Raw genomic sequence first — 16,538 nt, forward strand, 5'->3', positions numbered from 1 at the left:
TAAAATAAAAATACTTATATCAATTTTTTTATTATTATTTATTAAAAAATTAATTAATTCGATTAATTCGATTATTAATTTTAAAAATCATATATCGATCAAATTAACTAATTTAATCAATAAAAAAATAAATTATAATCAAAACCAAATAAATCAATTTAAATCAATCGAATTTACTCAATTTCGATCGATCTAATCGATTCAAATCAATTTTTGCTCACCCCTAACTTTAGCTAGCCTCCTTCTATACCGAAAAAATGATAATTCCCATGCCTATCTCTAATGATTCTCAATATTTTACTTTAAAAAACAGAATAACATATCAGCCATTACTGAAACAATCACATAACAATTTCCAAGTACTGCAATATATGTGGAAACCTATATTCAACCTATTATATGAAATATTATCCGCTTTTAACTTAAAAGTTTCACATTTTTATCTCACAATAAACGTTTTATAGAGTTAGATTTAAATCTCATATCATATTCATACATTCTTTTTCACCGTGAAATTGAAACCGTCACAATATCCTATCTCAGTCCTACAGTGACTGTGCACTGAATCCCTTACTACAAGCGAAAACAATTCCTACAGCTCCCCCAGCAACTTTGGATGACAAGGTTACAAAACTTATTAAAATACCTGTATATGCAGCTTCGGAAGAGCAGACATTTTTTACGGTGCAACTCATCAACAAATAAAAACCACATGCTGTGGCAAAATACATTGTTAAACTCCAAATTTCTCGTTAACTGTACAAAACCATTGGCTAATTCTTTCCAAGAAAATCAGTTAGGTTCTAGACCTATTTGCTGCAGCAAGTTCTACCGTGACAATGAAAGCTGACCTGCCTGCTTCCCTTAAATATTGGATATCTCCATTCATGAGTTTTGGCAACTTTCGGCCGATGAGCAAACTGATACCCTCCTCTGATGCGTCTCCATCACTTTCAAACATTTGGTTCAGCAATGATTCGGGTGCTCCGCCACCAGCATGTATTATTCTGACCCAAAATATATACAAAAGCCTTTTACTTTTGGTTTACTTCATAAGGAAGAGTTCACTTGTGCCTAAAACTAAGGCATATATACCAGCTCCATATACTTACTACTGATGAATCAATCTAAAAGGGAAACAAGATTCTTAAATTGGTGTGCAGGCACATTCTTCTCTTTTTTGATGTATATTTATGACGTATGCCAAGTATCAGTATGAATGCATATTAATGAAAAGAATGTAGTACCTGAGCTCCAAATGTGCAAGATGAACAGACTGTCCTAGTTGATCTTTGGTCAAGCTAGCTACAACAAGAAGTTGGCCTCCATCTGGAGTAAAATTAACTGATATCAACAAGAAATCAGCTAAGACTTGTTGCAGTCTAACACTATCTCCATACAAGGTCTCAGTCATGACCTCTTCTGCTGTATCATTGACTATTCGGATACCTTTCCCATTGCTCTTCATCATCACTTGACTAATAGAAGCAACCAATACTTCATGCAGGGTGAATTCAACCATTTCAAGATCCAAGTAGCTGTAAAGAATTTAGAAAACAGAAAGAAGAGAAGTGTTAAAGCACTAAAATACAGATATCACAACCAAAAGTATTGAGGGGTATTGGGGTACACAACCAAGATTTATATAAATGGAGAGGGTTCTAAAGAGCGTAGGAAATTCCAATACAGTTTTCAATTCTGGCTGAGAGCAAGATGAGAGAAACAATAGCTCAGAAGTGAAACGAAAGTGATGTCATTATGCTAGAAGGAATCATTGTTCTCTAGGGAAAAAAGGGAAAAGATGTAGAGAAATTCTGCATTAAGAAAGAACAAGTCTAGAATATTAGAAAAGCAGTAGCGAAGTTTGGATTACCAAATGGATTATGAGACTATATGCATGGGCTTAGAACCCCTAAAGAGACAAAGCAGAATTAATTCCAGAAGCAAAAAAAATCTAGGCTAATAAAATGCATGGTTTAAGTTAATAGTTTTATATAAAGCTTTTTGACACAGGATCTTATCTCTGGCTTCTAGAGTAAGATAATGTTTCAAAAGTGCATGCTGCCGCTGTTTATCGCTGATTAAAAAAATAAAGGTAATTTTTTGCAGGATGTTTCCATGCGCATCAATCATGCTATGAAGGTCAGAATCATCAAGTATCTTGCTCAGCTGGCGCTGGCACAGGGTACTAGTCTACAGAAGGCGTTTTTGTTCTGATCCCAACTCTGTGCCCTCCATCATTTTCCTAGAAAAAATAATACCAGAGAGAGGATTACGGATCTGCCTTTTCAGATAAGCTAATGCTTTCAATCTCTTCATGGCAGTTCGCTCTGACAATCGCTGGATATGAAGTGCTTGTTGCAGCTCATGGCTTGGAAGCTGCAAGAAACAAAAGACCCCAGAGACAGTACCGTCTCTGTCCAATTTCTTATTCTCGCATAACAAGCATTCCACATACTTTCCACTGCGAGCAAAGAAACCAAAAGGAACGTTTTCAGGCTCATGCCCAGTCATTGCATTATTAAGTACAACACGAAGATTGTCAAAAGATTCTTGATTCTTGAGACGGTAGAATGCAATGTGGGTCCCAAAAACCTCCCCCAACAGCATTTTATCTACCACTTCATCTCGCTTCCACCCAGTTAACTTTGTCATTGCTGGATTCCACTCAGAGCACCAGCCAAGTTCATCCATACCAAATATTGGAGGAATCAGCGGTCTTGGATTATGTACAATTGCTTTGTAATCACCTTCGATCCGGGTGAACTTGTCCATGACAATCTTCTGACCAGTTATATCTTGTGCCACAAAACAAACACCCACAACATTTTCACGGTGATCCCTGTTTGCACAAGCATTGACAACTAAACTTATGGGGCCAGCCTCAGTCCTCGACCCATGAGTTTTGATCTCAAATTGGATGTTATTTTCTTCTTTGCCTGATCAGCATTTGGCATTAATATTAGTGCAATAACATGCTGTAGCACTCATGTACATGAAGATAAGAAGAAATGGAATATGACATACCCTGCAAAGCCAAGATTAACATTTTCTTAACTGTTTCAACTGAAGAATCTTCAACAAGTGTGAGTAAATGCTTTCCAATGCAGACCGGTCAACTCGGCAATTTTCATATTCCACCCATTAACCAGGCCATCAGCATCAACTGCCAAAATTGGAACTGTAGCTGTTTCAATTAGACGAACCATCCCGCTTGTCACTGCCTCCAGCTCTTGCATCCCTTCTATTTTGAGGTCACTCAGCTTGGAATGTATGGCATTGGTGTTAGTATCTGTGGGCTCAATATCTTTGAACGCATTCCTTAGAATAAGCTGTAAAGAATGGATTGCATCCATTTCATAGTCTTTCCATGGCAAACTCCCTGTCTTGACAACTTCAAGGAAAGCCTTGAATGATGACCTTGGGTGCATCTTCCTATCATCATCCTTCTCACCAGGTTCATGCTTTGCACCACCCCATCGAATTTCTGCAGCAGTATGAGACCGGAACCAGAAAAGCATGTCCTTGGGGTTTATCCTCACAGTTGCCATTCCACATACTACATCACCAAGATCCAAGGCCAGAGGGAACCCAGCACCATACAAGCTCTCAGTACTCAGACCTGTGGAATCCATATGATACTCATAAAGCCATGATGCTATCTCATGCATTTGGAAATCACTTGGAGTTACTCCTAGTTTCCATATTTTGCTCTTGTATAATAAGGCAGCCCCATCACATTTCACCAAATTCATTATATTTGGGCTCTATGATACAATACCCACAGGTGCATCCCGAATAAGCATATCACACAAAAGGGTCTGGGTACGCAGGATATTCTTCTCGATAATATGATTTTCCAACTCTAACTCTTTATTGACATGGATGGCAAATACTTGAGCTAGAAACTCACAGGCATACCTGAGGGGGAATGGAACAAACCTAGAAGCGGTGTTGTGGCATACTACCAAACCCCACAATCTCTTTCTCTTTTGTTGTGGCTGCGCAGAATCAGTGCTATCACCCTCTTCATCTCCGTCATTGACAATAACAGCCATAACCAGAGAAGCAATGGAATTCATGTTCTTCATATATTGTAAATGGCAGCTGAGCGGGGCCCTTAGGGTTGAACCACACAAGGTTAGGTCAAAAGGAAACTTGTCATCTTGAATTACTTTTACATGTTTTGCTCGACAATCAACAATCATACGGACTTTATTTTTCATAAACAAAAATCGAGCAGCCTGAGGGATATCAGTGGCTGGATAATGCAAACCTAAATATGGCTCTAGGCCTGGCTTTGTTATCTCAGAAACCACTTCTCCATGGTCATCATCGTGGAATTTATAGGTCATCACCCTGTCATAACCAGTGAGTTCAAAAACCTCCTGCACCATTGTATCACAAAGCCTTTCCATGCTCCCACTAGGCAGAGACTGCAAGCGAGTAATTGCCTTTGCTGCTACCTTGTACGACTGCAAGGCTCCAGCAGGAGTCATGGGAACTTCATAGGGCTTCACAAGTTCACAATCAACGATCAAGCTCCCTGTTACCCGATGGATTACTGCATAAAAGGGCTTCCCGGAAGTCTTGCAATGGACCAAGATTGGATTCAAAAGAGAAACCTCCCCAATTCCTAGGGCCTTTAGCAATGCAGAGGAACTGGGGGCAGTGAAAATAGTTTTTATGTCAGATCCAATGCCAAGAACTGGGTGGTCCCCAACACTTGGTACTGCATGACTAACCATGGTCAACATTTCAGGGGCATTCTCACTGTATGCTATGACCTTGTAAGTTTTCTCATCTAAGGCAAGCAAGCACCCAAAGGGTTGGATAAACTTGCCTTTCTGTATGTTATGGAGATACGCCGTGGTAACCTTGTCTGACCTAGGTTGCTGGTCTCCACTTACACGGACTGAACTTGAATAGTCAAAGGAGCTACCGGACTCCTCGAAATCTGCATGGAGTTTTGCATCTACAGCGGTTTGAGCAATAATCCGAGCACTGTGCCTTGATCTCCCAGTGTTGTTAGATGAGTGGCTTAGCCTTGATGAAGACATTTTCTCCTGACAATCAATAAAAAACAAAGGAGGAGGTCTCTATGAGCAACAACCACCAGAAAAGAATTCTATACTAGGAAAGTAAAAAAAAATATTGACACGGTTGCAACTGTTAGTGATTGTGATCAGGAACATTATCATAAGTTCATAGCTACTTTTATCAATAGAAATTGTAGCAGAGCCATTAAATGCCTTGGAGAAAGAAAGGTGCCCCGTCAATGTTTTTTTCATTTGTGTTTGAAAGGGTAGGATAGCATTAAATTTCAAAGAGTCAAAGAAGAGCCCTATGAAGGATTTTGTTCTATAGAAATTATGTCCTTTGCTATCAATAACTACAGCATATAAGCAGACCAATTACTCAAGTTCCAGACTTGCAGTTGCAGTAACCTTAATCATGATTACCTCCCCCCCCCCCCCCCACCCTCTTCCCTAAAGAAAGGAAAAATTAAAGTTGCAAAGCTAAAAGGAATTGCTCCCATCATCATAACTCATCAGACATGGTAGTGAAATTGTAAGAGAACAAACTAGCTATTGTAAAACACTAATCCACATGGCTGTTAACCTGAAAGAGTAGCATTTAATTTACTCAGAAAGGGACTAACCTTTTCTTGATAAGAGATGATGAAAGGAAAAGGGCAGCTGCTATCTGTGACTGTAATGACAAGTAGAAGAAGTAGTTTGCAGAAGAGCTTGGAAATGAGAATCCCAAGCTCGGCAAGTAAACCCAGAATCCATCTCCAATTACATTATAGAAGAAAACCCAAAAAAAACTCGACCACCGCCTTGAAGAACTAACATCACTTTACCATTACCAGCTACCAGGGACCACGGACCACCATGATAACATAAAATAATAATATAATAGATACACAATTCACATGGCCCTGGCGGCATGGCCATTTGAACCCCCAACGTGAAAATATAATAAAATAAGCTGTCTGGGTTTCCAAAACAAGGAGTGACAGTGGCAGTTATGTTCTCATTGGCTTCCTACATTTGTTTATTGTTTGTTGAATCAATTCTATCACCAGGCTGTGGCTTCATTCGATAAAAGAAATGAAATCTTACTGTCTAAACTGGATCAATTGGTTGCTCCCAATAAAAAAAAAAAAAAGTTCACTATAAGTATAAATCTATCATTCCATTCTCCAACTAAATGCATCCCACGCATTTTTTCTTTTACGCTCCAGTATTTTTTAATTTTTTATAAATAAAAAAATAAAAAAATAATTTAATTTATAAAAAATTTTCTAAAAGAATTGAGATATAAAGAAAAAAGATTGAGTTGCATTTAGCAACACTCATATATAATTCATTGACTGGTACATATTTTTTATTTAAATTAGAGGTGAAAAAAATTTTAAAAATCAAAAATTGATTTAAAATTATAGTATTTGATTAGTTTAAATTGGATCAATTTTTTTCTTATTTGATTTAAATTGAGATATATATTAAGTATGAATTGAATTTCAGATTAAAATATGAAAAATTTTAAAAAAAAATGAATCGAATTTATTATATATTTTTACTATTTTTATATATTTTTTAAAATTTTATAAAATAAAAATATTTATTATATATATAAATTTATTTAAATATATTAAAATTTTTATTAAAATAATATATAAAAATAATAAATTAATAAATTAAATTGAACTAAATAAATAAAATTTGAATCAAAATATTTAAATGTAATAATGAAATTAATGGAACCGAACCAGAAAATCCTGCAAATGGAGATATGAAATAATGGAATTATTGTTTTTGGATAGCTATTAATTAATGCTAGCAATAAATAAACTTAAAGAAAAAAGAAAGTAGTTAATATGAATGCAACGATAATTAATAATAATAACTGCAAGACCGATGTGGGATCCAATCAACGGAGAGAGAGGTGGTGGCTTTTGGGGTTAGAAAATGGTAGCAAGGCAGAGGCAGGGCAGCCCATTCTCAATTGTGGTTTTGCTTTGGGTGCCCCATTTCACTTTGCCTTAAGAAAACTGGGACCAAATACAACATCACACTGATTTTCGGCCCATACCGGAATCTAAACTAGAACCAAATTATAAATGGTAGATTTGGTTAGGTTGATAATAATTTATATTCAGATTAAATTTAATTTTTTAGATAATATATAATATTATAAAAATTTAAAATTTTAATTTGAAGCGAATTAATTATTTTTTAAATCAATTTAATTCAAACTGAATTTTACAGATTTAAATTCGATTTGATTCATTTATTTTTAAATTTTAATTTTTTATATATTTTTTTAATATAATTTTTAATATATTTGAATAAATTTATATATAAAATAATTATGTTTCTTTTATAAAAATTTAAAAAATATATAAAAATTAATAAAAATATATAATTTAGGTCGATTTTTTTTATTTTTCACATTTTGATATAAAATTACATTTAAATTTAATATATATATATATTTAATATTTAAATTTAATCTAAAATAAATAAAAAAATTCGAACTGAACCAAATATTAAAATTCGATTTTTATTCTCACTTTTAGGCTCAACTCGTTGACAATGTAAAATCCATGCCTCTGTTCCCTTTATCCATTTCCAAAGGATCTACAGAGGTGGATTTGATGATAGATACTAAAGCTGTTTATTTGATTTAGGTAATTTTGAATTGAATTATTTAAAAATAAATAAATTATTTTATTTTATTTTATTTTATTTTTATTTATCGAATTAAATTTATTAATTTTAAAAATTAATCAATTAAATTTTGATTTAATTAATTTTTTTAATTAATTAAATAATAAATATATTTAAGTTAAATTATATTTTTAACTTTTAAATTTTCATATTTTAAATAAATTAAATAAATTAATCCAACAAAATATTTAAATATCAATGTATTATGTTAAAAGCTCTAATAATTTATGAAATAAAATGATACATTTCAATTTTTTTATTTTATATTTAATTTTTATTATATTTCGATTAAAATTTTAGTTAATTTAATTTTTAAACTAAATTAATTAAAAATAAAAAATTTTTAAAAATTATTTTTATTAATTAATCAAAATTAATTCAATAATCAATAAATTAATTAAATTGAATTAACTCAGTTGATTAATTCGATTAAATCGAATTATAAACTCGTCTAATATCCTTTGTGGTTGTCATCTTCAACCATTATTTACGGGGGGCCCTGTCTTAGCTCCATTACCATTCCCATCCTCCCAACCTCAGCACCGTCGAGTTTCATGAAAATTTATGGTAACAACGAGGCATAAGCTAGTAGTTCTCAAAGAAAAGTTGGGTTCATGTCATTTTTTAAAAAAATATTTGATTATTAGGTTTACTTCTAGGCATGTTTTGTAGTAGCCCAAATCAACTCCAACACTAACAATGTTGTATTTCGGTGACTTCAGACATTAAAAGCAGCTAAAACATGAGCAACAGGGCCAGGGTTCAGATCTTCGCCTAATGATAGGGACCGATGCAGTAGTGGTTGAGGCTTTTAGCCCTGTCCTGTCCCATCCTGACAACTAAATGTCCATGGTATGTTCTAACAAGCCCCAAACAATCTGGCTAAGATTTGGGCAGAATCTGTCTTCACTAGAAGCTCTGAACTCTAATGAATTTTCTTTTTTCTGGAAGGAGTTATACGCTAATAACCTCAGTGTTACAAGGGACAAGGCAAGGCCCGGGAACTGAAGGAGCTGGAAAACCAGTTTCCAAAATTTTCAGAGTCCGATCCATTGTTGGCCTAACATGTAATATCGGATGAGTGCAAAGAACAGCAATTAAAACATACTGCTCCATCATTTCTAGCAATTCAATCTTTGGCATGTCTTGTTCAACAACATCTAATGCCCTCCATTGTTCCACAAGCTCCCAAAATCTTTCAGCCGGAAAATCTTTCACTCTTTGTTGGCATATCCATTTTTGCCACTCAAAAGCTCCAGAAGCACAACCCCAAAGCTGTAAACATCACTTTTTTCGGTTAACTTACCATACAAGGCATATTCTGGAGCAACAAAGCCTGGAGTTCCAGCTACCCTTGTGCTTAAATGTGTCATTCCTTCTGACTTGATCTTTGCCAGGCCAAAATCTGCAACTTTTGGCAAGTAGGTTACTAGCTTTGATGTCACTGTGAATAATAGCAAGATGCAGATCGTGATGCAAGTAAGCTAAACCTCTCGCACTTCCAAGGGCACTCTTCTGATGAACAGGCCAGCTAAGTTTCTTCCTCCCCGATCCGAAAAGATGATCGTAAAGGCTTCCATTATGCAGCAAATTACAAATAATGATTCTCTGATGACCTTCCGAAGGAAGTGTTGCAGTACAGAAGCCTCTCAACGCAACAAGATTGATATGGTTTACGCTTGCAATGACTTCTACTTCATGTACAAAGCTTGCATCTCCAGCAACAGAACAATTTTTGAATCTTTTTATTGTAACTTCAGATCCATCTAGTAATACCCCCTTATAAACATTCCCATATTCTCCCTTTCCAATAATATTTTTTATTTCCTCAGTTTTGAACTTAATGAAACTAGTGCTTCTACTATACAGTCCAATTCCAAAAACCAAATTAACTATTGTCATCTTTGACAGAATCATTGCTCTTCTCCTTTTTTTATTTTTCTTGTGTCGTCTCGTCAGGACGAATAAAATTGCAGAAAAGGCCCCAAGTAGACCAACAAAAGAACCAACCACAACCACAGCAATTATACTTTGATGTCGCCTACCGCCGGATTCTCTGGTTTAAATTCCAGGGAAAACAAACACTAAGTAATTGCTCAATCAGTTGGACCAAACTGGTTAACATTCTAGGATACCCTGGGCAGGCTGACGTATTCCGGCCATGCCATCGATGTCATCAAGGTAAATTTTCCCAAGTTGAGCAACTAATCAGTACACATTCCACAAACAAAAGTGTGCTCTAGATGTTATATTCATGCAGGTTTTCGAAATCCATTCTGCATCGTATCCATAAGAAGTTTCGATATCAAAATCATGTACAAACTCACCTATAACTCCTGGTAGGACTCCCAGCATGCCTCAGAAATGGCAGGAGGTGGAATAAAGTGCTCATTAGTCCTGAGATACTTAGAATGAACCAAATGGATTCCTTTAAGAATGTTTTGCCATTGTCTGGTAATGCTAGCAAATGTAGGCCTTGCAGCTCGGAGGATCTCAAAGTTTAATGGACAAAAGGCCTTCCCAACCATTTCATTTGAGATCTTTTGACAATATGCGGTTGAAACACTGATCTCAGAAAATGTTAAAACTGTTACTAACGCAAAGAAAGTGGATAGAGATTGAGATAGGGACATTGCAAATCTGAGTTATAGACATTGAACAACAATACAGCATAACTTCAACCTTAACTTTTCATTGAAATTAATAAAAGAATGACTTTTGGAGTTCTTCTTTTGGAGCTCATTAAAGGACGGAAAGCTTTAGATGATCAACAGCAAAGCGTTGTAATATGGGTTCATTTTCTCATGAAGAATTTGATCACTCCGACCATATGATCATAATTGTAAAGTATCCTTACCTAATTACCCTTTTAATTCTTGTAGGCAAAGCCTCTGCTTGATGAGAATGATATTAAAGAGCTTGTAGATCCTTCCAGAGGAGATCATTACTCGAACGAACTCTTGGACGCACAAGACTCAACGAAACATCTAAACAATATCAATCGACTTCGGAAGATTGCTTTAGCTTCTTGAAAGCTACTTAACTTGAGTATGAAGGTGTGCTGGAAGTGTCATGGAAGTAAAACCATTCGATACTGTTGTGGATGGCATTTAGAAGCATTGGTTCCTACTGCCTTCAAAACCATTTCCAAGTTCTTCCAAATTTCTATTGAAACAGTGTTCCAAAATGAGGTTGTTGTTGGGCTAAAAGCCTCCAATCCAATCACATCAGCGGAAGCGAAATCAAACAATAAATCAAATATACAAGAGACAACAATTTAACGTAGTTCGGTCCAACTAACCTACATCCACGGATGAGAAACAAGATCCACTAGTTTTAGAGAATTACAAATATATATCATATCATCAACCTCACTCAACAATCAATACTCATAAGACACTCTCAATCTCCTCTAGTCCTATGAAATATTCTCTACCCAAACAAACACAAACCTAAACCCTTGTGCACTCTTTCAACATAACCAAACACATACCCATATGCTCACATACATCATACCTATGTGGACCCTCTCAGTCTCCTCTAATCCACTCACAAACAAACATACACACCCATAAGACGTAGAGTCTCAATACTCCTATGGGGTGTCTATCCCACAAAATCCTAAAACTCTCTTACATCTTTTTTTTCATACTTTCTCATACCTAACCCTGTAGAGACTTCACCTATTTATAACCATACAAACTTGGCCATTAAGAATCCCTCTCTTCTTAGAATTCTTCTCCTGTAAGTCAAACTTGCCTATTAAGAATCCCTTTTCTTTTAGAATTCTTCTCTTGCAAGTCAAACTTACCTATTAAGAATCATCTTTCTCTTGGAATTCTTCTTTTGCAAGTCTTCTTGTCCATCAACTAATATCTGACAAATCTCAAACAAATCTCTAACAAATCTCTTATGAGATTTGAGTCAATATTTCCAACAATCTCCACATTGACTCAAATTCTATCAATCATCTATTTTCATGTTAGATATGCTTGACTCCACCTGCAATGAAAGTCTTATAATCATCTTCTCTTCTCTTGTGTTTTCACGCTTCATACAAACCAATCCTCAATCTTCAAAACTAAAACTCGAACTCGAACTATTCTCTTGAATCGAGCTCCTCTAAGCTTACTTCTTCTCATGTCTCAAACCAAGCTCTTCTTATATCTCGAACTGTCAACTCTTTTCATGTCTCGAACCATCGACTTTTTCCACATCTTGAATCTTCAACTCTTCTCACGTTTCGAACCTTCAGCTCTGATACCATTTGTTAAAGAACACTACAGCTCTGATACTATTTGTTGGAGAACACTACAGTTCTAATACCATTTGTTGGGCTAAAAGCCTCCAATCCAATCACACCAGCGGAAGCGAAATCAAACAATAAATCAAACACACAAGAGATAACAATTTAACGTGGTTCGGTCCAACTAACCTACATCCATGGATGAGAAACAAGATCCACTAGTTGTAGAGAATTACAAACATACATCATATCATCAACCTCACTCAACAATCAATACTCATAAGACACTCTCAATCTCCTCTAGTCCTATGAAGTATTCTTTACCCAAACAAACACAAACCCAAACCTTGTACACTCTTTCAACATAACCAAACACATACCCATATGTTCCCATACATCATACCTATGTGAACCCTCTCAGTCTCCTCTAGTCCATTAACAAACAAACATACACACCCATAAGACGTAGAGTCTCAATACTCCTATGGGGTGTCTATCCTACAAAATCCTACAACTCTCTTACATCTTTTTTCTCATACCTAACCCTGTAGAGACTTCACTTATTTATAACCATACAAACTTACCCATTAAGAATCCCTCTCCTCTTAGAATTCTTCACAAACTTGTCCATTAAGAATCCCTCTCCTCTTAAAATTCTTCTCCTGTAAGTCAAACTTGCCTATTAAGAATCTCTTTCCTTTTAGAATTCTTCTCTTGCAAGTCAAACTTACCTATTAAGAATCCTCTTTCTCTTAAAATTTTTTTTTTGTAAGTCTTCTTGTCCATCAAGCAATATCTGACAAATCTCAAACAAATCTCTAACAAATCTCTTATGAGATTTAAGTCAATATTCCCAACAATCTCCACCTTGACTCAAATTTCATCAATCATCTGTCTTCATGTTAGATATGCTTGGCTTCACCTGCAATGAAAGTCTTACAATCATCTTCTCTTCTCTTGTATTTTCACGCTTCATACAAACCAATCTTCAATCTTCAAAATTCTAACTCGAACTCTTTTCTTGAATCGAGCTCCTCTAAGCTTACTTCTTCCCATGTCTCAAACCAAACTCTTCTTATATCTCGAACTGTCAACTCTTCCCATGTCTCGAATCATCGGCTCTTCCCACATCTTGAATCTTCAATTCTTCTCACGTTTCGAACCTTTAACTCTGATATCACTTGTTGAGAAACACCACAGCTCTGATACCATTTGTTGGGCTAAAAGCCTCCAATCCAATCACACCAGTGGAAGCGAAATCAAATAATAAATCAAACACACAAGAGACAACAATTTAACGTGGTTCGATCTAACTAACCTACATTCACGGATGAGAAACAAGATCCACTAGTTGTAGAGAATTACAAACATACATCATATCATCAACCTCACTCTATAATCAATACTCATAAGACATTCTCAATCTCCTCTAGTCTTATAAAGTATTCTCTACCCAAACAAACACAAACCTAAACCCTTGTGTTCTCTTTCAACATAACCAAACACATACCCATATGCTCCCATACATCATACCTATGTGGACCCTCTCAGTCTCCTCTAGTCCACTCACAAACAAACATACACACCCATAAGACGTAGAGTCCCAATACTCCTATGGGGTGTCTATCCCACAAAATCCTACAACTCTCTTACATCTTTTTTCTCATACCTAACCCTGTAGAGACTTCACCTATTTATAACCATACAAACTTGCCCATTAAGAATCCCTCTCTTCTTAGAATTCTTCTCCTGTAAATCAAACTTGCCTATTAAGAATCTTTTTCCTTTTAGAATTCTTCTCTTGCAAGTCAAACTTACCTATTAAGAATCATCTTTCTCTTGGAATTTTTCGTTTGCAAGTCTTCTTGTCCATCAAGCAATATCTGACAAATCTCAAACAAATCTCAAACAAATCTCTTATGGGATTTGAGTCAATATTCCCAACAGTTGTTTCCTTTGTTATGTATCCAAGTTACTTCTCTTGGTTTGTAATGTACATGTAAGGTTTGGAGTGAAACTTGCAAGAAAAATTTTCAACAAAATAGAATGTTCATTTAACTCATCTGATGCTTGCTGTTTTTACCAGGATCATCAAGGAATTCTTATCCATCTAGCAGTCAATCTGTAAAAGGAAAGAGCTCTGTTTTGGCATCACCCATGCTTAATCAGAGCACCATTAACAAAGATACTTATTCAGTTTCTTTTAATCAATCTAAGTGGGTGTTCGTTACAATGAAGATAGTAACTCTACTAATAGTCTGCATCATTAACATATGGCTCTCTATCTAGTGGAACCAGTGATGTTTCAAGCACAAGTTCTATCCGATCTGACTTGAGTATGAACATGATAGATGAGGGACAAGTAAATGACTCACCGGATTTTGAGCAATTTTTTCTAGAAATACTGTAAAGCATTGCCCTTAAGTGCATGTCATGAACCGGCAGAGGTTGTTACCGATGTTGACCGCAGCAGCAGTCCTTGTGATAGAGAAAAATCCTAGGAAGAAGGTGACAAGGATGGGGTTGTTTTTGCCTTCTCTGAGGAGGGCAAGTATCTGAAGGTGTTATTTAATTGTCCATGTTGCATACATATGATGCAAACTAATCTGGAAACTTGAGAATCTGTATCATCTATTTAGACTAAAACCTTGCTGAAATCATCATTTCCTTTTATGGCAGGTTGAGTTGTGTCATCTTGTGTTTCTTTCCTCATGCTCGCTTGCCACCTTCATGTACTTTTTGTATTGTCAACCTCAGGTTCCCTTGTTACTAATTGAAGTGAAAAAGCTACTGCCTGACTGATTCAAGCAAATATAACTACTGGCTCACTGTGCCACCAGGGCAAATCTCTGGTGTCTTCACTCTTAATGTACATGTTGTAAATTGATACTGATAAATACAAAAAATGATTTGTGAGGTCATGTTCTTTCTATTCTGTGTAACATTATTCATTCATCAAAGAAAAAGAAAAAGTAATTAAAAAAAAACGAAAATGAAATACTATACTGTGAGTTCTTTTTGTTTAAATTCTGTTTCTATAAACCAGTTGATGCCACTATATTCCTTACATGCCTTGCTGTTGCAGAAATTCTGCAGGTTTTCATCAATCATCCATTTGGTTTTCCAGGGAAAAAGAATTTGCTTTTATACAAGCTTTGAACAAACAAGATCAAGCAAGTTTTTGGATACTCTGCACAGCTCTCAGCAACAAGGCAACCATCAAGCTACTTAGGCCCCCTGTAACTATGGAGGTTGGGGCCATTTTTTGTGTCCAGTCCACCTGGAGAGGGTCCATTTTTTGTCATTTTAAGGGCTTGAACTTTGAATTGTCTTAATCCAACACACTTTGAATGGGCTACTGAGTTTGCCATAGAGGGTCCCCAGCATCAGCCCTTAAACCAACCTAATTGCTAACCTGATGAGTTGTTCTAATTAACTTCTTCGCCAGGGTCCAGTATTATTGTATTTGACAATCATATGGCAAGACAGATGACCTAAATCATATGTATAAATTTGTTTCAAATGGGGAAAATAAAATTAAGCAGCAATTTTAATGAGTTCCCATAATTTGGTATTTAGTAATGCTAGTTCTCTTTAGGCCATTACAGCAATCTCTAATTGAACTGCTGTATAAGGTTTCAACGCCCTCTGGAAGAACAATTTAAGCCACAGCAGTTATAACGGATTCTCAGATTTTGCTCAGTATTTCTCCAAGCCAATTTAAATAAATTTATTTATATCAATTCATAAAAATTTATTTTTTAAAGTAAGTTATTATAAAAAAAATATAATTTCATAAAAATTAAGATATTAACTCAACATCATACCAAAGAAGTTCTTAATTTTATGTATGAACTATGAACTGTTTATATTTATTATCTCCTTGAGAAAGGCAACCGATCCTCATTAGTTGATATCAAAGCTAAGCAACCAAAGAAATTTGAACCGAAATAATTAAAAAAGTAACACATTCTTTTTACTACTTGAACAAAACATTCATTGCCTCGACACTCATTATCTTATTTATTCATAGTTCATCTAAGTAGTTAAAACTTTTTCTGGGGAATTGATGCTGAATCTATAGTTAGGATTTTATGGATTCATTTTTATGATCAAAGGAGAGAATACTTAGTTGTTAATTGTGCTCAAATTTTGAACCCTGATGTTTCAACTATTTGATTAGATAGAAGACAACAATCTTTCACTTCATTTCTTCTCATTTCAATATTTCAAGGTTCATGAACTTGCCTCTGTACATTGCTTCACGTATTCCAATATTCCATCTGGTTTAAAAATAAATGCAAATTTATGATTTGCAGAGCAGATTGTAGCTGTTATTTCATTTTCTGGCTATAACAAATGATGCCTAAAATACAGGACTGAGTACAGCCATTCAAAACAAGTCATGTGTATCATCGGATGTTACGTTGTATTTCTCGTAAATAAATCTGTTTGAATCGATCATATATATATAAATTTGTTTGAATAAGCTGGATATTGAAAAATGGCAGGTAAGTTCTGGTGGTAACATTGATTTCAAATAGAAAGTTGGT

The 16,538-nt window shown here is 35.2% G+C and overlaps 1 protein-coding gene and 1 pseudogene across 1 annotated transcript; both read right to left on the reverse strand.

The window, feature by feature from the left end:
- Positions 1 to 655: 655 nt before the first annotated feature.
- Positions 656 to 5,788, reverse strand: LOC111297896 (phytochrome A-like). Its single transcript, XM_022892488.2, is given in 6 exon segments — positions 656 to 1,007; positions 1,248 to 1,538; positions 2,123 to 2,939; positions 3,028 to 3,107; positions 3,109 to 5,066; positions 5,663 to 5,788. Coding segments are annotated over 5 exon segments (3,351 nt in total). The 5' UTR covers positions 5,061 to 5,066; positions 5,663 to 5,788; the 3' UTR covers positions 656 to 796.
- A 2,521-nt stretch (positions 5,789 to 8,309) lies between these two features.
- LOC111296278 (putative LRR receptor-like serine/threonine-protein kinase RKF3 pseudogene) lies at positions 8,310 to 9,949 on the reverse strand (annotated as a pseudogene).
- Positions 9,950 to 16,538: the final 6,589 nt, after the last annotated feature.

Source organism: Durio zibethinus, chromosome 12 (genome assembly GCF_047325235.1).
Source record: "Durio zibethinus cultivar Kanyao isolate XHJ-2024 chromosome 12, ASM4732523v1, whole genome shotgun sequence".
NCBI classification, from domain to species: Eukaryota; Viridiplantae; Streptophyta; class Magnoliopsida; order Malvales; family Malvaceae; genus Durio; species Durio zibethinus.